Source organism: Plectropomus leopardus, chromosome 8 (assembly GCF_008729295.1).
Source record: "Plectropomus leopardus isolate mb chromosome 8, YSFRI_Pleo_2.0, whole genome shotgun sequence".
Taxonomy (NCBI): domain Eukaryota; kingdom Metazoa; phylum Chordata; class Actinopteri; order Perciformes; family Serranidae; genus Plectropomus; species Plectropomus leopardus.
Window position 1 is genome coordinate 5101377 of NC_056470.1, and position 23995 is coordinate 5125371.

Sequence of the window (23995 nt, forward strand, 5' to 3'; positions counted from 1 at the left end):
AATAATAAAAAAAAAGAGAATAAAAACATTCTAGGTGAATTGGTCCATAATTATAAGGAGAAGAAACCATTGACAAATTCACTGTACCAGTACATAACAGACAGACAGAAGTTCCCTCAAGAACAAACCTGTATCACTTTCTAAATTAAAAATTAGGATGATGTTATTGAGTACTGATATGTAAAAAGTATTAAATCTCTGTACCATGATGGCCTGCTGAACCAGAGTGTTGCAGTGTTCACACATGTTCTTCAGGATCTTGTTAGCAGCATTGTGGCGGGCTGTGGTGGTGGACTTGGACGCCACAGTCAATGGGTAGATCAAAGCCTGGAGGTGAACGGAAAACAATTACAGACTGCTTAAGGATACCACAGGAAATGTGTTCTCCTGGGAAGCAACAATAGCAGTAGTGTGAGCAGGCTTACTTGGGGATGATACCGTCCGATGTCTGTTAGCAGCTGATGGATGAGACGACCCACCAGGGCTCGGGGAGTGTCAATTCGAGCTATGAGCTGAGGGATCACCTGTACAGGCGCAGAGATAATGGAAGACAAACTCAGTAACCTGGGTTAAAATATGTTTCTGATGCAATAAGTGCTCAAATCGACAAGAACTGACAATATAGCCTTTATCTAAATTAATTTTCTACGTTAAGGACTCATCAGGTTAACACTTTTGCCCTGCCCAATCCCTCTTACGTTCATAGGTAGTCATTTACCACACTTCTTTATCTCTCAGCTAACTTCTTGTGTGTGCGTGTGTGTGCGTGTGTGTGTGTGTGTGTGTGAGTGCTTGTTTTACCTGCAGCCAGGTGTCTATTTGAATGGTCTTGATCCCCTCCACCAAGGCTTCATTCACTTCAGGCCAGTGACCGTAGTCGAACCACAGAGTCAGAACCCTGAACAGTACACACAAAAAAAAAGACAAAAATGAAATCTGAATCTTTTCTTTTGTAACTATTTATTGCAATAACCACTAGAGGTCCTCCTATCCTCATACACTACATCTGAGGGCTGTCCATGTATATAAGTGCTGTTTGTATGCTTTGACTGAAGTGTTTTACGTTCCTTTAACTAACTAGTTTCGAACCTGGGGGTCCTGTGCCAAACTAAGGGCTGCCATAGCTTCAAGAAAACGTGTAGGGCCCTCTTGATTTCAAGGGTTGTAAGAAAACTGTCTCAGAAAAAAATGCACTAAGCCCATATTCTTAGCATTTCATTCATTTCTGTGAAGAAAGTTAAATGAAATTGTTATTATTAATGTTAAGAAAATTATTAGAAAAAATAAACTTGAAGGGTAAGGGCAGGGTGAAGAACCCAAGATATTTTCATAGAGACCTCACTCTGCATTACACTAGAAACAGAAAAAACAGAAACAGAAAAAAAAAACAACCGAAGAGCTAATAGAACAATGGGCAGTCAGATGCCAGAAAAAGGAAAATACGGAAATAGGCAATTTAGTATGTATAATTGTTAAATATTTCAAAATACATAAAACAGACGAGAATCTTAAAAAAAAGTTTTTTAGTTTCTAGAAATACCAAGAAAGCTCATCTCTGATGCAATATTTACAGAATATAATCCACTCAAAAGTCACACCAAATTGCTCAGTTTACACAAATTTCCTGCAGTTATTGCCATTAACATTTGAGTAAATTGTACAGTTTATCAACTGTTTTGCTGTGCATTAAACATAATACATGGTTTCCAAATATTTTTATGGGCAAAATTTCGAAACCTTTTCACAAATTTTCAAGGAACCAATTTTTTTTTCTTGCCCCTTGTTTCTCAAACTGGAAAATGAAAAAAAAAATAAACATATGTGATCGTAAGTGAAATGTCACACACAAAGCAATGTCACTCTGACAGCTACAGAAATTGAATTTGCTGTTATGTTACATCACATGGACATTATTCTCATAACAAACAACTGCATGAACTCACCTGAGTGTGTCCTGCAGGTTATTGCCTCTGGACAGGGAAATGGAGCGGAAGAAACCCTGAACAGCAGGAACTGTGTACAGCAGCAACGTCTTCGAGAGGTCCTGTGGAGGGATAACACACAACAGATGCTTTTTCATGCAAGAAAATAAGTTATTTTGGAGAACATACTTTAAGATAAGATGGCCTTAATTGATCCACACACACCAGGGAAATTTACTTGTTACAGCAGCTCAGTGCAACATTAAACATATAGTATAAAATATTAAAAAATATATATATATATATATATATTATAAAAAAGGACACTATGAAATAATATAACAGATATTAAATAAAGGATTTCAATTTAACATCAACATATATACAATACTGTACAACACTTAACTTTTGGTGTTGCCTGTATGTGGGGATCCCAAGGTCTGGATAATTACTATACTTTAGAGTTAAAAATTCATATTTTTTTATCATAACTGAAGACAGCAAAGAAAAAGAAAAACTGAAGTGAATTTAAAGGGGACTTTTTCACATATTTAAAATTATGCTGTCTGAGGAATTATTTCTAAATTGATTGGACTGGGATTGTTGGGGGGTGGAGGAGAACCCTGAATGGATATGGATGGATGTAAAGAGTAGGGCTGCCTGGAAGGTGGAGATACAAATCATCAGTCGGAGAACCCTCAGTTGATTGCTTCAGGTAGGACATTTGTTTTGTTTTGCTTGCTTCTTTTGCTAACAGGGACATTTCTATCCCCAGACTTGCTCGTGTGATTTCTGTTGCCCAGGCTGTAGTGGACACCATGGAGCGGCACTGAGGAAGAGACTTTCTGCACTGTAAGGCTCTGAGATAACATTATCTTCCATCTATGTTTAGAAGTGGTGAATTTACAGCTCACACCAACTTACAATGACACAGTCTCTGGCTTTTGTTTGATATCTAATGTTGGCAAAAAATCTTGTTGCACATTTGCTATCTGTTGTTCGCTTGTTTACTACATCACATGAATGCCACTGTCACACTGAACGTCCCGCTGAGTCTATTCAAACTGTAAACCTTAACATGGAATCCTGATTCGGCCAACATAATTATGAAGTTCAGGTACAGCCCTATTAAAGAGGGATTATTTTTCTGTGTCTCTCACCTCATTGACCTTTTTCTGGCCCGGTGAGGGCACAGGACTGTGGTCAGTGCTGTCGACCTCGCTGTCGCTGTTGCTGGCTTCACTGTTAGCACTGGCACCACTCGCGTGTCGCAGCTTCTTCTTCTCATCCCGTCCTTGGTTTTGGTGTTTGTAGTGCAGCACCGCCTCAAAGTTCATCACGGCCCAGGCATGCCAGGCCTGCAGAAAGACAATACAAACTGTGTAAAACTGGATTTCTAAAAAGTGGTATCTGAAAATGACTTGTTTGTTCATGATGTAATTTCCCCAGTTTACTGAGGGGCAGATATCTCTCTGATCAAAACACATGAATTGGGGTTGTTGGGATGAATGGGGAGAAAAAATATGTGGGGAATTGTGACATTTTTATAGCCGGCAGCACGGGCAGGGACAACAAAAGATGTTCTCAGCTCTTCCATCACCTCATACCTTTACATCAGAGGAGGTACTGCAAGTAAAACAATCTAATGAGCAAAATAGCTGAGCTGTGCACAAACAAAACCAAAAACTAAACAATGTTATGACATGTTTGGTTAAAGGGCAATAAAATAGGTTGTAAGGTTTTTTCTGTTGACGCATCAGTGTCAGAGCCGCCTCCTGCCGACACAGCTGGGATTTTACTGCTGCCAGAAAGAAGTCAAAAGTGAAAGGTTAGAGTTAAAAGGGAACTACTGACCTTGTACCAGTTGCGGTCATGCTCAGTAGAATGGCTGTAATACTGCAGAACTTTGGGGATGGTGCTCTCATTGATGCCCTGCAGACTGAGCTGCCACTCCCCGAGTTTCAAGAAACATCTACATAAAGAAAGGGGAGAAACAGAAAAACAGGGACATTTCGTTTGCCTGCTTTTCTTCCAAACAAAAAATTTAATTTATTCAACTTTTTTCCTTTAAGGAAAACATACCCAACCTAGTGTAGCATAGATTATTTGCCTTGTTTTACTTTGTTTAATTATGTAGACTTCACCAACACCTATAAAACTGCACACTTACAAAGAATCTCCTGTGACCCTTGAACTTATTATGTAAATAATAACTGATATTTTCTGACACGCAACAGAAAAAAAACATCTAAACTATTTTGAGACCTTAATGGTTATTGAGGTCATAGGGCAATGTTGTTAACCCTGCAGAAGTTCTATGGTAACAAATAACTCAATGACTACATTTACAACATTAGCAACTTAAATTCCCACATCGCGACTGTATGCCTTCATAAACCAGTCAAGTTGCAGTTTACATCTTTCCACTCTCATATATAGCCATGACAGTAGACACTGCTTCAAATATGGATGCTGCTGCTAAGAAGTACGATATTCTAGACCGTGGATACTTCACGCACTTCTTCACAGGGGGGCACAGAGGATCTATACAAGCCCTCAAGATTAGTATCACCAATTCGGTATCTGACCAAATGTCTCTCTTTCTGTTCCTGAGGTATGGCTTTGGATAATAGCTAAGAAAAGTTTTTTTGCAAAACAACATGTTGTCACAGTGAAGTTGACCTTTTACCTTGTGGATATAAATGTCAGCGCTTCAACATTTTATTCAGTGAAATTGATCTTTGACCACCAAAATTTGATCAGTTCATCAAGTCCAAGTGGAAGTTTTTCTTGAGATATAGCGTTCAGGAGAATAAGACAGATTCAACGTAACAGTGACCCTGACCCTCAAAAAAACAAAATTTGATCTGTGCATTTTTGAGTCCCATTGTACATTTGTGCCATATTTGTGTAAACTCGCAAAAGCTGTTTTTGAGATATACGTTCACGAGATAGATGCAAGGTCACAGTGATCTTGACCTTTGACCACCACAATTTGATTAGAATGTTGTTGAGTCCAAGTGGAAGTTTGTGCCAAAGCTGAAGAAATTCCATCAAGGTGTTCTTAAGATATAGCATCCACGAGAATGGGATGGACAACATTTATTACAGAGGACTTGTCCTATGACCAACAAATTCTAATCAGGTCATCCTTAAATCATCCTTAAATCCAAGTGGACATAGGTGCTAAATTTGAGAAAATCCTCTCAAAGTGTTTCTGGGATATTGCATTCACATGAATGAGACGTATAGAGAGACAACCCAAAAACATTATGCCACAGCTGTCACCAGGGTGGAGGCATAATAACATCCAAACTATTTTGAGTCCATTATAGTTGCTGAGGTCAGAGGGCATTGATGTAAATCCTGCAGAAGCTCTGCTGTAGCAAATAATTCAAGGACTACACAAAAACATTAGCAACAAGGAAACAAAAGCACAAGTGACACAGAAATATTACCATGAGTTTAAAATCATGCTGATGTTGTCGTTGCTCATGGAGAATTGGCAGTGACACTGAGTACTTTCCAAGGCCAGTCCATTAAAAAAAAATGGAGTGAGACAATGATACGTGACTTGGATATCATGCAGCCGTTTATCAGAGATATCACTACTGAAAGCAGCAGTGCATTTATCTGCTGAAAGGTTCTGGGATCACATCCGGAGATTTTTAATTATCCAAACCACTTTTTTCCTTCTCAATTCAAGCCGACGGTGAGCTCTGTGGCATCCCTGAGGAGGACTTAGCTCCGTCCATCAACCTCATAAACACACAAGCTTACAGGCAAATAAATAAACTGATTGTATTTGGCACCACCAAGACATATAAATCACATACAACTACACTTAATTGCGCAACTGGCAAGCACTTTATTATCGATTCATCCACCTTCCAGTCTGAAAACTGTTTGCGGAGCACCTCCGGTAAATTGTCTTTTAGGATTATGTAATTTCTTCTGAGTGCTTTTCCATACAAGCGTACAGTTTGGGTTCAGTGCATCCATGCCAAACAGTTTCCGTAAACTGTTAACAGGTTGAACTTTTGGGAAAGAAGCAGGGGGAGGATGGGGCGTTTGGGGACATTGGAACAACATGTTTATCTAGAGGGCAGACGCCAGGGTTAATGATCTTAAGCAGTGAAATCACAATGGATTCTTTGGGGAGAGAGTGGAGGCATCCGTGTGACTGTTGTGGATGTGAGGGTCTAAGCGAGCGGTCCAGGTGTGCTCCATACCACGCAGCCGACCTCTATTCATGAAAGTGTGTCAGCACGTCTGGAAAAGACCCCGTCCTGACTGACATTATACAGGTGTTTTTCCCAACATGCATTCCTCCGACGGACAGAATTGCTGTCTGGAAGATGCACAAGTGGAAAAAAAAGCCCCTTCTGCCTGTTGTCACGCTTGTGTGTTTTCATTTGTGATTTATGAGGTGGGAGGGGGCGAATGACTAGTGTGTTTGTGCACGAGGCCAGATGACACTACTGTATGATTTACTGTACATAGGATTAGACCTGTCTGAATCCAGGTCGCACTTCTTGTGCTTTTTGTTTTCAAGGTTATTTTTTGGGGGCCTTTATTTTGACAGGACATTCACTGCGTGAAAGGTGGACAGAGGGGGGATGACATGCTGAAAAGGACAAAGGTTTAAACTCAACCTGCGGTTGCTGTGACAGGGACACAGCCTTCGTACATGGGCGTCCACTCTACCAGGCAAAATTCTGGATGCCACTCCTTGCTTTTTTTTAAGTTTGACCAACATGATACACAATGATTCTTTGACCTTCCTGCCTGGTTGTAACAACTGAGCCTCCTTTTTTTCTTGTCTGTTTTTGTTTTATTTATTGTATTATTTAATAATTGTGTTTGATTTATTTCATTTATTTTGATTTTTCCCATTTGTTAATTGTTTTTTTTTTTTAGTCATTTTTCATCCAAATATTTATTTATGATTTTCTTGTGTGTCTAGGGTATTAGTGTCATTGCAGCCCATGAGTTCTGTGAGGATTATTGCAATTGGTGTGATTTTCTGTTGTTGCCGGTATTTCCGTTATGGGGGGTGGGGGCAGGTGGTTAGGGGAAAAAACATGAGAAAAAAAAAGGGAGAATGCTTGGGTGCTCTGTGGTTTATATGCCTTGCATTGTTCTTCCAATTAAATACAAAATTTTTCAAAAAATTATTTTGGGGCTTTTTAGCCTTGACAGGACAGTCATCTCCCTCTCTTCAAGGGGAAGAGAGGGGGATGACATGCAGCAAAGGGCTACGGTTGCTGCTGAATGGACACAGCCTTTGTACATGGGGTGCCTACTCTACCAGGTGAGCTACTGGGTGGCACTTCTTGCTCGTCTTAAGTTTGACCAACACGTGACACAATGCAGTGCAGTTCTGGCAAGTAGCTAACAACCAAATCTAAAGGAGACAGCTTTAGATATCCTTAAGTATTTTCATGAGCCCACGAGAGCATGCAAACAACTTCTTTAAGGCTTTGAAGTCATTCCCAGCTATTTTTGGGAATACAGAACTTTCCATTCTCTAATCCCCTAAATCAGCGCTGAAAACACATGATAGTTATTTAATGTCAAGCTCTCCTCAAACCCGGTGTTGTGTTGACAACTGCTCGAAACACATTTCATCTCATTCCACAGTGAGGTGAGGAGATGAGAGTGGAAAGGTGCCAAGGCTGTGCCAGGCTACTGAAGACACGGCACCCAGCAGGAGAGGTGTGGGTGCAAAGCAGCCGCACTGTGGAGGAGACACACCTGGTCTGTGATACCTGTAGGCTCTGTGTCTTGTTTAGTTTGCGATAAGTAGGTGTGTGGGATGAACTGCCAAAAGAGATCATTTTATTGAGAAGTTGGAGGTGTGACATCCAGAGAATGTGGCCAGCTTTGAAAACCACCACAGGACGGCAATGGACCAGTAAAAAGGTGCGATGCCAGATTGGGTCATGCTCATGGAAAAGAAGCAGAACGCCCTGTTCACGACCCTGTGTGTGCTTACAACACGAGGGGAGGGGATACATGAGCTTACTTTTTCCTTGCTTCAGCATCTTGCTTTGTATTTGCTTTGTATTTTCTTCTTTTCTTTCTTGCTGGAGGTGATTTTTGGAGCCTGGCATGGAGGTACTTCTAAGAATTAATACTACTGAACCACAACTAAATGCATAATGATATATTATTTTACGTGAAATTGACTGTCCCAGAAACTTCACTAGTGATATCTATATGGGAATTCCTTAAAGCACTCAAGTTTTCATTCTATTCCAGTACTTGTACCGGCAAGAGCTTACAAATTCTTAGCTTGATTAATGGTTACCCATAATAAAAAGACTTTAAAGTTGAAACGACAAAACATAAGTTTAAACATTTAATCACTGCGCCCCTCCTTGTTTTGGAATGGAAACTCAAACTGCTTGCTGTGTTGTATATTGTATAGTATAATAACCATAAAGTATATTCGCCTTTATTTCACTGGTGACATTTCTGTGACCCTTAGTTATACAAAGTTTTTCTGTGATTCGAAGACAAGAAAGGCATGTAGACACTTGATATCCACCACAGGCCTTTATCACAGCAGACAGTTGGACAAGAAAGCACATGTGTTCCTAATAACATTAACGGCTCTGTTCTATTCAAGTGTCCCAGTGAACCACCATGAACAGTGCCAAGACCCTGACACCAATGCAGCTAAATGGAATCCGGCCAGGATTCATTTTATCATTTACAGTTTGCATTTGCATTTCTTACTGTGACATGTGAAAATGTCTTCTGTGACAAAGGCTCATTAGGTGTTGGTCTGCTGCTATTGTGCCTCTAAAAAAAAAAGGGACAGACCTGGCCATCAGTTTGTGGAGCTCCTGCTTGTGCTGTTGGTCCTCGGCAGCGATAGCATGCTGGGCTTGCTGCTGCATCCCCTGAACAAAGTGCTGCATGTGCTGGAAGGCATCAATCTGGAGGGATACAAAACAAATACCAACAGCAGGTTAAGACTCATCATCACTGAGAGTAAAACGCTTCTCTGTGAGGCTGTGGTCCTTTTTGGAATCACTTTAAGTTAAATATCAGCACCTGATTTGATTAACACACTTAAAACTCTCAGCATCGATGTGCCAGAAAAAAACACAGCACAACTACATGCTATTTGTAGTCATTATCTTATATACTTACAACAATGGGCAGCTTTTTCTGTTCATATCAGTGTTTCTGGACTCATCAGCATCTCACCAGTGAAAATCCTCTGCTGTCATGGTTACACTGTTTTTGTTACTTGAACTTTAATTACAGTTGGTACGACTGTCCCATTGTGCTTTCCACCCTGAACAAAGTAGAGCAGCCTGTACCACATGCAATGCAGTTTGCACAGATTTGAAATGTCATCCAGAGTAGGGGTGTTTCTAATGACTTATTCCCCTGATGCTGAAACTTAGACGCGACATCTAGCAAGTAAGAAAACGCACCGAAAACAGCATAATTTAATCTATGAGATCTAACATTGTCCAAAAAATATTGCGTATATTATGAGCCATCTAAAATAGCAAATCAGTTTTTTCAAAGATCGTTTGCAGTTTTTTTAAATGCTGATATGAGCTGCACTTGCACCATGCATCACACATTATCCAACAAGACATGACAACTCACTGTTAGAAGTTAAGAAACAACATTTAGTTACGGAGTATTTAATGTCCCGCCTTATCTCCATTTGAAAACACACACACCACATACTCTCTCTCTCACGCCATAACTCTCTCATGCATGAGTGTGCACACAAATTGAAACACACACAAACAAAAATACATCCAGGCTTCTTTTGATCTCCCATGTACCCTACTATTGACAAGCATCGGCATCTTTCTCGTCAAGCCTAGCAAGAAGACATCCACCCCGTGTGAGTATGTGAGTCTGAGAGCACACGTGTGTTCATGTATGTGCATGTGTGTGTCTGTGTGTGTAAAAGAGAGAGTAAAAAAGAGAGACAGCGGTTGATGATTAGAAGCTGGTTTCATGCATGCTGATCCAAGCACTCCCATTTTCCTCTGGGTATCTAAAGGGATTCTCAGCCAATTTTCAACCAGGTCTGTGTCAGACGGTGTCAGAGGGGTTAAGGCGCCCCCTGTGCAGCCAGCTCCCGCAGCTCCCCGCCTGTCAGCCAACCAAAATCTACGTCATCGATGACGCAAAATAAAGCATGTTGTGTAATTTAGCAGGATTTTGCTGAAGGACAGGCGGGGAGCTCCAGGACCTTACGGTACAGAGTGCATGAACACTTTTTATCTGCACGTATTATTCACACCGCAGTGACACAGACCTGGCTGAAAATCGGCAAAGTATCACTTTAATTAACCACCTACTATTTCTGGAGTTGACTGGCAAGTAGTAATGTTTAGTGGAGTACTCAACTTATTGTGCACATTATTTTTCATATAAGTTTAACACATATGGTTAACTTTATACTTTATATACCTGTTCAAAATCTGTTCAGGCTCTGATTTGTAAGTTTTGCTTTTACTTCTAATCCATTATCCCTGACAAGTGACCCATTTCTGCACTCAGTAGCACCCAAATCGAGTGACAAGTGAGCAGTGGATGTGTCTGTTTCCGGCTGTGAATGTGTATGTGTGTGTGTGTATGTGTGTGTGTGTGTGTGTGTGTGTGTGTGTGTGTGTGTTTTTTATTGATTCGTCTGGCGAGCAGTGCAGCTGGCCCTAGCAACAGCAACGCTTGCACTCACACTTACCTAAGTCCCCTAATGAGGAGCCACAAACACCATTCAACACCTGGCAATAAATACGGGTGTGTTTATGTGTGTTTGGGGGTGTATATACTGTTTGTGTGTGTGGTAGACAAATGGCAGAGCAGTTCAATCCCAGGCTGCTCTGGTGACATGTGCTATGAAACCTGAAGTATAACATCAGGTCACCAGAAAGCACAAACTGCTCTGAGCAGCGGTGACATTTATTAGTAATAGTATTAAGTGAGGCTTACTTCATCCGCTGTTGCCATGGATAAAAGATTAACAACAACATTAATTTTAAATGTTACAGCTGAATTGGTTTTACCGATTAGCTCAGGCTTTCATAAAAGTAGCTTCATATCTCTAAGAAGTTACACAGGGCTGAGTCATGCAACTCCCTACAGGATCCAAAATAATTCATGCAAATTCAATCAAAATCTGCAATATTTGTTAACGGCAGCAATTACAGAAATACTGTAACTCTGTCAGATCTGTCCAGTGGAAAAAGCTTGCAAATTTAACTAATCACAACATTTTTCTTTTTTTTTCTATTCAGAGGCCAAATTTAAAAAAAAATCAATCAATCAATCTTTTAAACGCATTAACCAACTTCATGACAAATATATTAACAAATTAGGCTTTTTGTTGTGCAGCTGTTGCATTCAAGCTACATTTAAAATACTTCTACATGCTCCACCACTTCAAATCTCAGCAAACAATTTTTTAATGTTGACGTAACCATCAGTAACATAATAACAGCTACCTCATGCTTTATTTATGGAGCCTGTTGGGGAGGTAAATTCACTTGACAGGCATATCTGAAAGCAAAATAACAGCGTAACCATTTGGCTGGCGACTTGCATATATAGCAATTTACTTAATGTTGCAAGAATTTACCAATATGCATAACAGTCAGTGCTCATCACATTGTGAAATGAAGGTTGGCTTGATTTTATGCTTCAAGTTTACTGTGAATTTCATAGCTTGAAAACCAAGCTTTTAAACCAAATGTATGCTATGCATAGCCCCTGTTCAATGTTGATTTATTATTTATGTTTGTTTCTAAGTGGATTTTTATGGTTATGATCATTTAAAGAAGGGAACATACTATATTATTTAATTTTTCTTGGAGCTGTTACGGTTATATTATGTTTACCTGCAGGGCTGTAGTTACCTTGGGATGATTGGGGGCAATTTTTAATGTACACCTTCTGTGCATTTCCCTTAAAATCACCTAATTTGCTTATTTATTTAACTATAAACTATAAACTAACTATATATAAACTAGAAACTATAAAAAATTATACAATTTATATTTGAAGAAAATATCTGAGTCTTCGGGAGGGTTGTTTGTCCACTGTCGGTCAACTTTGAGAGCCCCTGTCCCCTAACTCTGGTTAATCGAAACCCATTCTAATACTTTTTCATAAAGATCAACTTGTAAGGAAAAATGTCAATAGGGGTGAGGTTACAAAGTGTTCAATTCTAATTTAAAAAAAATTAAAAAATACTATTTCCAGACTTATTCATGTGTTCCCAAGCAATTCTTTTAAAATTGTATTTACACATCGTCCACTGGAATGTGATCATCACACCATGGTCAAATATCTGAAAGGACCTTGTCCACCTTTGAGATCATGACATTAAGACATGTAATGTCTGTAATGTCAGAAACTGTTGGATCTTTTAAATGTTGAAAATATGTATATTGCAGAGAAAGCAAAGTATAATAGGTGTCTATTCTCACTCACCTTCTCAAAGTCACCTTTGCCTGCCCTGTCTTCACCTTCCTTCTCTGCCTGAATCATTTGGAGCAAATAAGACTTTTTCTGTGACTCTGTGTCTATTGATCTATATAAGGTGGCCAAAAGAGTAATGGTAGACTTTTACTCCATTGTGTTCTATCACAGTTTCCAAAATTCACACTATTGTCACTCACCTCCTTCAAGTCACCTGTGCCTGTCCTTTCTCCAGCGTCTTTCTCTCCTCTTACCTCTCCCTGAGTCCACAACAGTCAACATGAGATTATTTGGTAAACTATTGCATGTTGTTCATATTTGTTCATATTTGAACAGCACGAGTCAACATGTTTAGAGGACGGATAGCTACAGTGTTACCATAACAAGTTTACCATCAGCAACTCATGAAAACATTAACGGACGTGAACTTTATGCAATGTAAGTCAGTGGAGTATGCTCAGAATGTGCTGGCTGTACACTAGCTAATGCACAGAGGATGTATGCTAGTTAGCATCCTGACAGGAGTTAAGTGTTACATTGCAAAAAAATAACTATTTATAAAATTATAGTTTTCATAATACTTCACCAGTACTTTACTACTATTTGTGGTGGCATATGTTTTGATTGCAGCGGACAGCTATAAATAAACGAATGTGTAGGAAACCCTGCTATCGTTACCACTTGGATAACCTAAGAATTCTTTAACAATCACTCTTTGTTGTCAACCTCAGTCATTTTTACTGATCACAAAAAACTCTTCTAGATTTTGGTGGGACTGATTAATTAAACTTGACCGAATGTTACTAGCCTGGTTGCAATTTCAATGTTCCTTTTTACAGATGTACTTTGTTGGTGTTAATGTTTCTCACGCTGTTTCGCCTCCCAATGTTAAATTAATTAGCTGTTTATGTCACCAATGTTCCAGTCATTTAAACCCTCCCTTTCTGGCATATCTGTCACTCTGATTGTTGCCTCATGTTGCACTAAAAACTCCCATACAAAAGTAATAACCATCAGGACTCTTTAAAAGCGGGCATGTTTGCTATTTATCTGAGAAAAGTACTCCCTACCTTTGTCACGTATGATGACATATGAATGTGAGTAATAGAAAAGCAACAAACAAAAATGTACAAAAATGTTAATTACAAACCACTGACTCAACACAACAGGCTTTTGGTTCCTACCTTGCGGGCGCTCTTCCACATGTACTTCATATAAGCGTAGGTGACGTGCGGGTGGGCTGTGGGCAGCGGGTGATCAAGCTGCTTTGAGGGGTCGACACCGAGAAGGAGCACCAGGGTCTTGTGGGCCAGTGCCTAAAGGGATGACGAGGGTAAAAGAGGCACACGGAGCAAATGAATCGTTAGAAGATTTTACAGTTTAGTAAGAACCCCAAAGATTTTTAGGAACCATAATGCAATACAGAGCTTGTTTGAAATTCTGAAGTTTGATCAGTACTGGTTCTTTAACTCTTTGAAAACTGAGGAAATTGTCTTGATTTCTTTTGAAAACATGGGAAGAAGGCAATGGCCCAAATAGCCCAAAAGTTAGCAAGAAATTAGTAAAAACTACAAAGAAAATTACCTGAGAATTAGTAAAGCAAATAAACAAACTAAAAAAAAAAAAGTTTAAAGATAGTTTAAAAAAAACAAGGCAAGCAAGACTTGGAAAACATGCGTTGCAAATATTCATTCATTCATTCTTCATTCATTCATTCATTCATTCATTCATTCATTTTCCGTAACCACTTGGGGGCTGGAGCCAATCCCAGCTGTCATTGGGCGGAAGGCGGGGTAAACCCTGGACAGATCGCCAGACTATCGCAGGGCCGACACACATAGACAGACAATCGTACATGCACAAAGTCACACCAAATGGCAATTTAGAGTCACCAATCAACCTGACCTGCATGTCTTTGGGATGTGGGAGTAAGCCAGAGACTGCTTTGTAAATATGTTAAAATTAATTAATATATAATTAATATTTACTATAGCTTTTCCTTGGCCTTTATCTTTTCCTCCCCAGACATTTTTAAAAATTTTTTTTTACCTAAATCTACATTTTGTTTGCAATTGTGGAACATTTCTCACCAGGTTGCTTAATGCCTTTTTTTCTCCATGTTTTTAAAAAAAATTGCTTTACTTTGCTCAAAACCAGAAAAGGTTTTAAAGACTTGTGAAAGGTTTTGGAAAGCAGCACAAAGAAAGTGAAGTCGCTCCAGATTTCAAAGGGTTAATATAAAGTTTAAAAAAAAAAGAACCACAGTGCATGAGTATTACTTCAGATTGTGTGATGAAAGAAAAGAAAAGACAAAGAGAGACAGAAAGTCCTCGTGGGGTCATTTTTTCCTACTCTTTGTAATCACATTTTCTGCCATGTTTGACGTTGGCCAATCACAACTCCTTTTTATAAGTTACATCATAGTTGGGGATTCTGGAGAGAGAGAGAGTGTGTGTGTGTGTGTGTGTGTGTGTTGTGTGTGTGTGTGTGTGTGTGTGTGTGTGTGTGTGTGTGTGTGTGTGTGTGTGTGTGTGTGTGTGTGTGTGTGTGTTTGTGAGAAAGTGTGTGCTTAAATGCAACAAGAGTGTGTAGAAAGAAAAATTGGCCAATTGTCTGCCATCCCTTGCAATCAATTGGAACAACAGTGAGGTAAAGGATGGAAAATTGCACCACTTTAATTGTGCATATATGCAGGCTCAGGTTTCTAAACAGTGTGATTGAGGGTGCTGTGTTACTTTCATTAGAGCCAACTTAAAACAGGTTGAAATAAAGTTGAATTTCATGGCTGGAGTTCATGGTAGCACTTAACTCCGTCAGAGCCCCACTTCCCTTTTCCGTTTGACAAGACTGATTTAATCAACTCTGATTTATTCCTCCTGGACATTATGGGATTATGATTAATTATGCATGATCAGGGGGTTGAATTGGAGGAGACTGAGGGGCTTTGTACAAATATCACAATGTACTGACCAGGCGTCCGCTCTTGCCACAGAGACTGGCATACTTCAACCAAGTCCTCATGTCCTCGTGGGGGCTTATGACAAGTGATCTGACCATCAGGATCCTCTGCCAGTCCTCCACGATGCGCTGACAACCCTAAAAGAAAAACACAAAAATCACAAGGGACAGGCGGGTTAAACGCATTACCCTTTTGTTGCTCTTCAAAGAGAGGAACGTACTCGTTAAACTCAAGAGAATGAATACACGTGAGAGAGGGGAACAGTTGAAGCCCAGGGGGGCGTCTATTACTACCAGTGGTCCCTGTCTTAAACATGTCCACACGTGACATCGAGTTCACGTGCCAGAAAACCCCGCAAAACACAGGACTGCATTCATATAAGTACCATTATCTGACTTTCTCTATTAAATATGTTCTTGAACCCTGACCTTGACCTCATTTTTGGGATGAAACACAGTGCTGCAGGGGCAGGCAGCACAGACACAACAGCAGAGTACTCCAGCTGTGATGAAAAAAAAAAACATTAGCTGTATGATCCTCTTGTATGATTTCATTTTAAAACAAATCTTCAGGGGGGAGAAAGAGTAATATAAACATTTCATGAAAAAGGGCTCCATTATAACTTGATTATAATTACAAATATTGCCACAAGGAAGGGTCGTATGCATGGCAACTAACAACAAATAAGGTCTTGAAATCATTTTTTTTTCTTTGAATAGCTTAAAAAATATTACAACCCATGCTTGTATCTAGAGTGATTATTCACTTATAGCTTATGTCCATTTCATTAACAAAGTATTTTACTGCTGGAAAGATGGTCTTTTCACAAAAATATGCAGTTGAAAGATGCAAATAATTATGAAAGTAGTGCTACATGACTAGAGAAAACAGAGAAAAAGGATGCTTTTGATCAAGAGGTAGAAAACCTACAACTACAAGAATACCCCTAACTGCACCAGACCAATAAACACTCCTGCTTGAAATTGATGCTGCAACCCTATATGGCACCCACTTCTTACAACTAAACAGTACAGTAAAATATGTTTCTAAAAGCATTTCAGGTGAGAAATAGTAAATGCAGGTAAATGTAACAGGATCTTAGCTTTTATATGATCAGCACTGCCGAGTTTTACCATTTGATCTAAATACGAGAGAAAGAGCGAGAGAGAAAGGGGCGTCTCGTGTTGATCTTATCTGAAACATTTTTGCTGTATTCCTTAGATGGCAAAAGTATGTCGGGAAAACCTTTTAATAAGATGTTGAAATCTGAGGCTGGAATTAAATACTGCAGTTTCTGAAGGAGGCTTAGCATGATGGGATAAGGGGATGAGAGCAGGTAGAATCTGGCAGAAGCTATGTTCAGTGATTACGATGACTCAAACAGTTTAGTCTGGGTTTAACTGCAGGAGATTACTGACATCATTCTGCTGAGAAGCTGTAAGGAAGAGCCAAATTATCCAGTTCAAGCAACGTGATTGAAAAGAGCAGCTGTGTATCGTTGGAGGAGTCATGGTGGACAGGTGATCCAAAACGTGCACCATGTACTGTAACTTCAATGTCCCTGTTTTGAATCCCCCCGTGTACCATCGCTGCATGTCCTCCCCTTTCTTTCTCCCCACATTTCCTGTCTGCTTTTTCATGTATACTAGCAAAATCAATAAACAAACCAAAAAAACACTGCATATTAACGGTACATCAAAAACCAAACCCAGCTTGACTGTTGGATTGTTAAGTTGTCAAAGAGGCTGGAGAATAGGTTATCATGTAAAATAAACCTAATAAAAGTACAGGGTAAATTGTTTAATAATATGTGTGTAGAGGGGCACAGGCAATATTAGTAAGGTACAGTGCACATTTTAGGTGTGAAAGGGGGAGAAAAAGGGGATGACATGCAGCAAAGGGACACAGGTTTGAGGCGAACCTGCGACTGCTGTGATGAGGACATAGCCTCTGTGCATTGGGCATCCGCTCTACCAGATGAGTTACTGGGTGCCAAGGTTGATGTCCTGTGACCTGATTTCCTCAACTTTTTCTAAGAGTAAAATGTCTCATGACTTGCAGTAGTGGAAACTGAGACACCAGTAAGAGAAGGGAACAAAAGAACACCAGTGGCTTTGAAAGCAACCTTACAGCAGAGTTCAAAATTCAAACAGGTTCTCACAGAGCTAGAGGTGCAAGAACTCAGTCTGACACATTTACCCACAAGCGGTGGGGTGCAGTGTTTTCATAAGCTCTCTGTCATAACCCTAATCCTTTGATGAGCGAGAGAGAGAAGGAAACAGAAAAGAAACAAAGACAGAAAGAAAGAAAGACTAAGAAAAACAGAACGCAAGAAACAAATCAAAGAAAAACAGAGACAGATAACCAAAAAACAGAGACTAATAAAAACAGACAGTGAGTAATACTGAAAGACAGAAAGAAAGAAAGAAAGAAATACTGAAATAAAGAAAGACTTACTAAAGAAATACTGAAAGAAAGAGAAAAAAGAAAAGAAAAGAAAAGAAAAGAAAAGAAAAGAAAAGAAAAGAAAAGAAAAGAAAAGAAAAGAAAGAGTAAGGGAGCAGGACGGTGAGTCCCTGACAGATGTGTGAGGTCAGCCTTCAATAAATCACCATAGAGAAAAGAAACCTGTCAGGAGCTGCAGATCAGCTCTGGTGCCATTATGGGCCGTGTCTGTTTGCTCAGGAAAGCCCTTCTTGATCCTAAATACCTCCTCCAACCAACCCCCATCTGTTATGAATGGAAAAAGTCAGGACGATCAAGAGTATCTTCATTTTACTGCGCAGGGATTTGAGTGTGCGTGTAACTGTTTCCATCCAATGGTCAAGCTAACGTTATAGAAACAAGAAAAAAAATGTTTGGATGAAAACAAACACTGCTTTTCGTTTGTTTTTGACAAATTCTTGGTGCTGACTTATGTCAAGCCTTTATCCTAAAGCCAGAAAGAAAACAAAGTACTCAAAAATACCATAATGCACCAACTGAAAAGCTGAACTTTTGAGATGTTTCTCTCTCATCGTCCCCAAATGTATTATTTTCTGACTTATTCATTTTCATGTAACGCACTGCTTATGCAAAATGTTGGACTATCACTTACTTTTGAAGACCATCCATTAGTCTGGCATGAATTCACATTCATGCTCAGCATCTGCTGTTAAAAAAAGCTATCTCTTTGATTGGTCTCCTTGTTTTGTTTTATGAAGACATTACGTTTTATCATTTTGTTTTTGTGATGCCTTAAAAATGAGCCATTTCTAAAAAAAAAAAAAAATGTCATTAAGTGTCAAATTTCAAGCAGTCAAAATAAGTGCTGTCTTTGTTTTGTTGTTTTTCCAGCATTATCTCCTTTACAATGACCTTCTGATGTGGACAGTCCCTTTGATGTGTGCTGACATTTGTACTCAGTGAAGTATTCAATAGACTTTAAGAATATAGCGAATCTGATTTTGAAAGAAGTATACTAGAGCCCTATGGGCAAGCACATGTGGTCTTCAAACCAATCCAATCTTCCAGGGCTGCAGTTAAGGTAAAGGATGACGCAGGTTATTAGGATTTTCCAAGATGTCAGTATCATCTGAGCAGGAGATGAAGGACAGGAATGCCAACAGGGTCTACGGAGTATTATAAAAGCTGTATTTAAGCGAGCAGCTTGGATGCCATGGTGTCACGCATGGTGCATCACAGTTCAATGGCTTATCAGTTTATCCGCTCGCCTTAAATTCTTCCCTCAACATGCACATACAAGGCCTTTCAAACAACCACATTTTGATTAAGCTGTAAAAAAGCCAACATGGAAAAGATGAACTTGAACAGTATTATCTTAGATCGGATGGCATTTGTCTCAAATTCCAAAGACTTGGCGGGCGGTGCAATTTTCCCCAACCGCCTTGTGGATTTGTGGTTCCTCCACACGTCCTGCTGTCTCATTTATCAGCATGTACGACACTGTAATTCACAATTAATAATCATAATAATGGCAATCATAATCAGCCTCAGGAAGTAGGAAGCATTTGGATGGGGTTAAAGTGTGGGTTACATAAAATGAGCCATGCTTTCTTTCCAGGATGTCAAAGGGTCATTTCACACAGGCGATGGCATGCAAGGGCATGCAAGGGCAACTTTTAATTGAAAAGTGATCTTATTTTCTTATTAAGTCTGAAGGTGTTTTTAGTGAAAGTGTATTTAATCAATGAGTGTAACAAGCTCTGTTTCAGCTGTCACCTATGAAACTTGAGTTAATGTCCAAAACTATCTGAACATGTGGACAAGTGGCCAAAGTGACTTTCTCAAGTTTCGAAGCTGATATCAACATGCCATAAAAGTTTTAGCAAAGTCATTAACTTTTAAGTTCCATTTTCCCCCTGAATGACATTGTGAGCTTCAACACAAGTGGGAGGCAACAAAAGTAAAAAAAAGAAACAAGCAGTGCAGTCTACATCAATCTCCTTTGCCACTGGTATAGCTACCTAAGGTAGTATTCCTCAGAAGGGAATGTAAGATTAATGTGTTGCTGCTTACTGTATTCATTAAGCATCACTCAAAGCGGACTCATCACAGCATAAGATCACCTGCTATTATAAGAAAGTTGAGAACAGGGAAAAAGGACAAAAAAGCCAAATTGATGATCTGAAAAAATTAGAAACTGTCCATAATTATGCATTAGCAATTCATTACACTGAAAAAGGATTTGCCAAAAAAAAAAAAAAAAAATGAGTGATGAGTAAGCAGTATTTTGCAAATAAAGTTGAACTATTATTTGGTGCATTATATCATTTTTGTGGTCGGTTGAATGGGGATCAGTCAATGTTGGGCTGTTGGTGAGCATTTGTCACATGAGTCTTTAGTCAGCATTAAAACAAAAAAATGGAAAATCAAACTGAATATGTTCTTCATCAAACAAAACAAGGAGACCAATATGAGAGATTTCTAACAGATGCAGCACATAAATGTGAATGTGAATTGATGCCAGCCAAAAAGATGATCTCAACAAATTAGTGACTGTCCATAACGCTGCATTAGCAATTCATTACGCTAAAAAATAATCAGTCACAAAAAATAGATTTGGGGCGATGAGTGGGAAATATTTTGCAAATAAAGTTGAAATATTAGTTGGTGCATTATATCAATTTTGTGGTTGGTCAGCAGGCATCTGTCACATTAGTCTTTGTGGTGTGTCACTTGCTACTGGCCCTCATCAACTCTTGTCTGCTTTTTTTCAGAAAATTAGCATGTTGAATCATCGTCGGGAGACGGTGAATGAAATCACTGATTGGCAGTTCAGCTCAGCACACAAAAAGAGAAACAGAAGTGAGGAAAGTATTCAAAGGGCTAAAGTAGAGTTTTTGAAATGTTTCCTCATGATTTGTATTCTTGTTCACCAGTGCACAGTAAAAATACTTTGTTCTTTCAACACTGGATTGGATTGTTAATGTACTGACTAGCTAATAAGCATCATGACAGTCCTCCGGTTTCCCTTTTTGAATGACTGTTACAGACAACTGCCATCTGCGGGTATGGAGAGTTTCTTCCTCTCATGCATGTGCAGAACATACAGGCTGATTGGCCATCAGCTGTAGTCTTTGTGCTGTGTTCATGTTCAACTTTTCAGCAGAGATACAGCAACGTGAGGTGACACAAGCGACTTTCATAGTGGCTACTTCTTTGATGCTGGTGTTGTGCTTCTTGGCCTTGTGGGTTGCAACTAACCATTATTTTTTTTATTAGGAATTAATCTGCCTATTATTTTCTCCATTAATCTAATAACCTTTTTTAATAAAATGTCAGAAAATAGTAAAAACAATGCGTTGCGAAATTTTACAGAACCCAAGAGATCTAAAAGCTGTACATTTTATCTGACCAACTGTCTGAAAATCCAAAGTTATTCAATCATGTCTGACAAAGAAATCATCAAATTCTCACATGTAAAAGGCATGAAACCAGCAAATGCTTGCCCAAAATGCTTATTTGATGATCAAAATAGTTGCCAATTAATTTTCTTCTGTCCTGCGACTAATAATTTAATCGACGAATTGTTGCAGCTCCAGCCGAGGTAGCTGCAAGGTTTTAACTGAATAACAAATAGTCTCATTCGGACAGATTGAAGCTGGTTTTGGCCGCATGTGGGACATATCTTTAGCTTAGCTTCTTCTGACCTTCATCTGTAAGTTGCTAAAGCACTGTAAATAACACTTAACAGACCTCAACATGATTCTACTTTTAGATATAAAACTTAAAATTAACTTTAAAATACAGATATAAACATACAAATCTACAAGATGTAAAATCTTTACTCGCTGAGGTATTAGTGTGTGTATGTTTGGGTTTGGCATGAAATGTTTCCCATTAGTAACAGTAGCCTGTCCAACATCTGCTTTACATTTGTATTTGCACACGTGAGTGTTTGTGTGTGTGCGTCCATATATCATGCGCTGCAGTTACCTGAAGCCTCTCCCACCATGTTTCCCTGATGATGTCCCTCCTCTCTGGCACCAGTTTGTACTGGATCACCTCCTCTAGTTCTGACAGCATCTGGCAAGACACCATGGCCTGGGACACAAACACACACATTCATCCTTAAAACACTATTATGGTTGCAAAAGCCCCTTGTGTGCAATATAAAAAGGACCAGTAAAGAGTAACTAAACCCCCAACCACCCATGTATATAGTTATTTTGCAGTGCTGTTGATGGAGTAAGGTCAAAATCTTGACATTTTAGTGCAACATATATACATACTGTGTTATGGTATAAATTTCTATAGCAACTGATCCCTGCTGGTTAAAGCGCTCCAACTGCAATTGAATTTTGCTAATGACTGATCTAGAGGCACATGACGTATGTAGTGGGAGCTTTTAGTATCAAACAGCTTCTCCTCCTCCCCCTCACTCTCCTCCGCTGCAGGAAAGAGTGACTGGGCATGTCTTAGCCCCCCCTCTTGTGCTACCAAAGTCGATACTTTTTTTTTTTAAACTTTCGAGAGGCATTTATTGAATTTGCAGGGCAGTCACACTTCAGTCAAAACTTTGGGGTTTAGTAATTCTTTAATGCTTGTAAATGCATTAGAATCTACGATTAAAGCTTATAGTAAGGGCTGGCTCAGGCTTGCCCTGGACCAGCCCCTAGTTAGAAGGAAATAGGCCTAACAAATAGGTATTTTTAACTACATCAAGAGTCTAGATGCCTGCTTAAGTGTGTCTGCTGTTCATGGTGAACAGCTACAGTATTTAAGTCAAAATTGATCAGGATTAAATGGCTATCATGCTAACATCACCTAACATCTGTACAAGAGGAACTCCATTGTTCTGGGTTGCAACTTTTATTTGAAACGTTGCTTGGAAAACTCCACATATATAGATAATAAAATAATGGCATGGAATAATGGAGGAATGTAAATATTTAGGCCTTTGACTTCTACAGAAGCAAGATCAGACACTTAAACTTTTATAAATCATCACTTTCATAAAATTTTCATTCTGGACACAAATGCTATGAGGAATGAGATGGTTGAGTAAAGCCAAGCATTGAATATTTTGGCTGACTCAGCGGAACACTTACCCCGTAGGCTCGACTGTAACTCTCTCCAGCCATGGCTGTCAGCTCAGCATCCAGGAGGTCTCTTGCTTTGTCGATACACTAAATGAAAACAAACAAACAAACATTTACAATGTCATCTTTGAATGAAATGTCTGCCCAAATGGTGCAATTGTTAGCTTCTGAACAATCTTCAACATGGGAAACACAGGTTTGATCCATGATTTGATCCAACATTTAACTTGTAACAGTAAAGCTAAAAGTAGCAAAAATGGCACTTCCTTGAAAAACATAACACTTGCATGACCCCTGAATGTACCATGTCACAATATCACATCGTCCTAAAGCCTTCTTGCATCAGGACCAACTGGGATCCAACTTAACCCAGGGAATAAATCACTTAGTACAGACGAATGAAGGCATGTAATTGCTGCTCACACCCTTTTCACTTAAGTGCAGCCAACGGTGACACATTAGTGCAACTAGGACTAGAGCGCCTGCTTGTATAGCAAAATGGTTTGATGCACTGCTGAGTGCCAAGAGTTTTATGAGGAGAAGGAAATGAACTGTTGGGAGCAACTGTGTGAAAATTATGTAACCATGGATGGGAATGTCAAAGGTATATTTAAAAACTAGAAATTACCACTTCGAGTTTGTATGCCTCTGCCAACTGGTAAAGTTATAGTTTACATCCATGTCTGTACAGAATCATATGTCATCATGTCAGTAGACAATGCTTCAAATAAGGATGTTGCTGCAAGAAGGCACAATTTCAATGTGGACATCCAAGATTAATGTCACAAATTTGGTATCTGATCAAATGTCTTCACTTCCGTTCATGAGTAAAGGCATTGAATAATGGCCATAAACATTATAATGCCACAGTAAAAGTGACCTTTGACCTTTTGGATGTAAAATGTTATCACTTCACATTACATATTTTATCCTATTAGACATTTAGGTGAAATGTCATAATTACAGTATGACCACCAAAATGCAATCATTTCAACATTGAATCCCAGTGGACATTTGTGCCAAATATAAGTTCCTGAAATACTGCATTAACAAGAATGAAACGGATACAAGGTCACACTGACCTTGGTCTGTGACCACCAAAA

At 39.2% G+C, this 23995-nt stretch overlaps 1 protein-coding gene across 1 annotated transcript in view; it reads right to left on the reverse strand.

Moving 5' to 3' along the window:
* Nucleotides 1–23995, reverse strand: part of mtor (mechanistic target of rapamycin kinase) — a 121244-nt gene that overhangs the window by 19407 nt on the left and 77842 nt on the right. The window contains exons 33-43 of the mRNA XM_042491148.1: nt 22902–22979; nt 21787–21894; nt 15360–15485; nt 13574–13705; nt 8754–8869; nt 3777–3894; nt 3083–3280; nt 1944–2044; nt 802–898; nt 426–524; nt 205–327 (exon numbers count right to left, since the gene is read on the reverse strand). Coding sequence (XP_042347082.1) covers nt 205–327; nt 426–524; nt 802–898; nt 1944–2044; nt 3083–3280; nt 3777–3894; nt 8754–8869; nt 13574–13705; nt 15360–15485; nt 21787–21894; nt 22902–22979 — 1296 coding nt within the window. The remainder of the gene's footprint in view (nt 1–204; nt 328–425; nt 525–801; nt 899–1943; nt 2045–3082; nt 3281–3776; nt 3895–8753; nt 8870–13573; nt 13706–15359; nt 15486–21786; nt 21895–22901; nt 22980–23995) is intronic.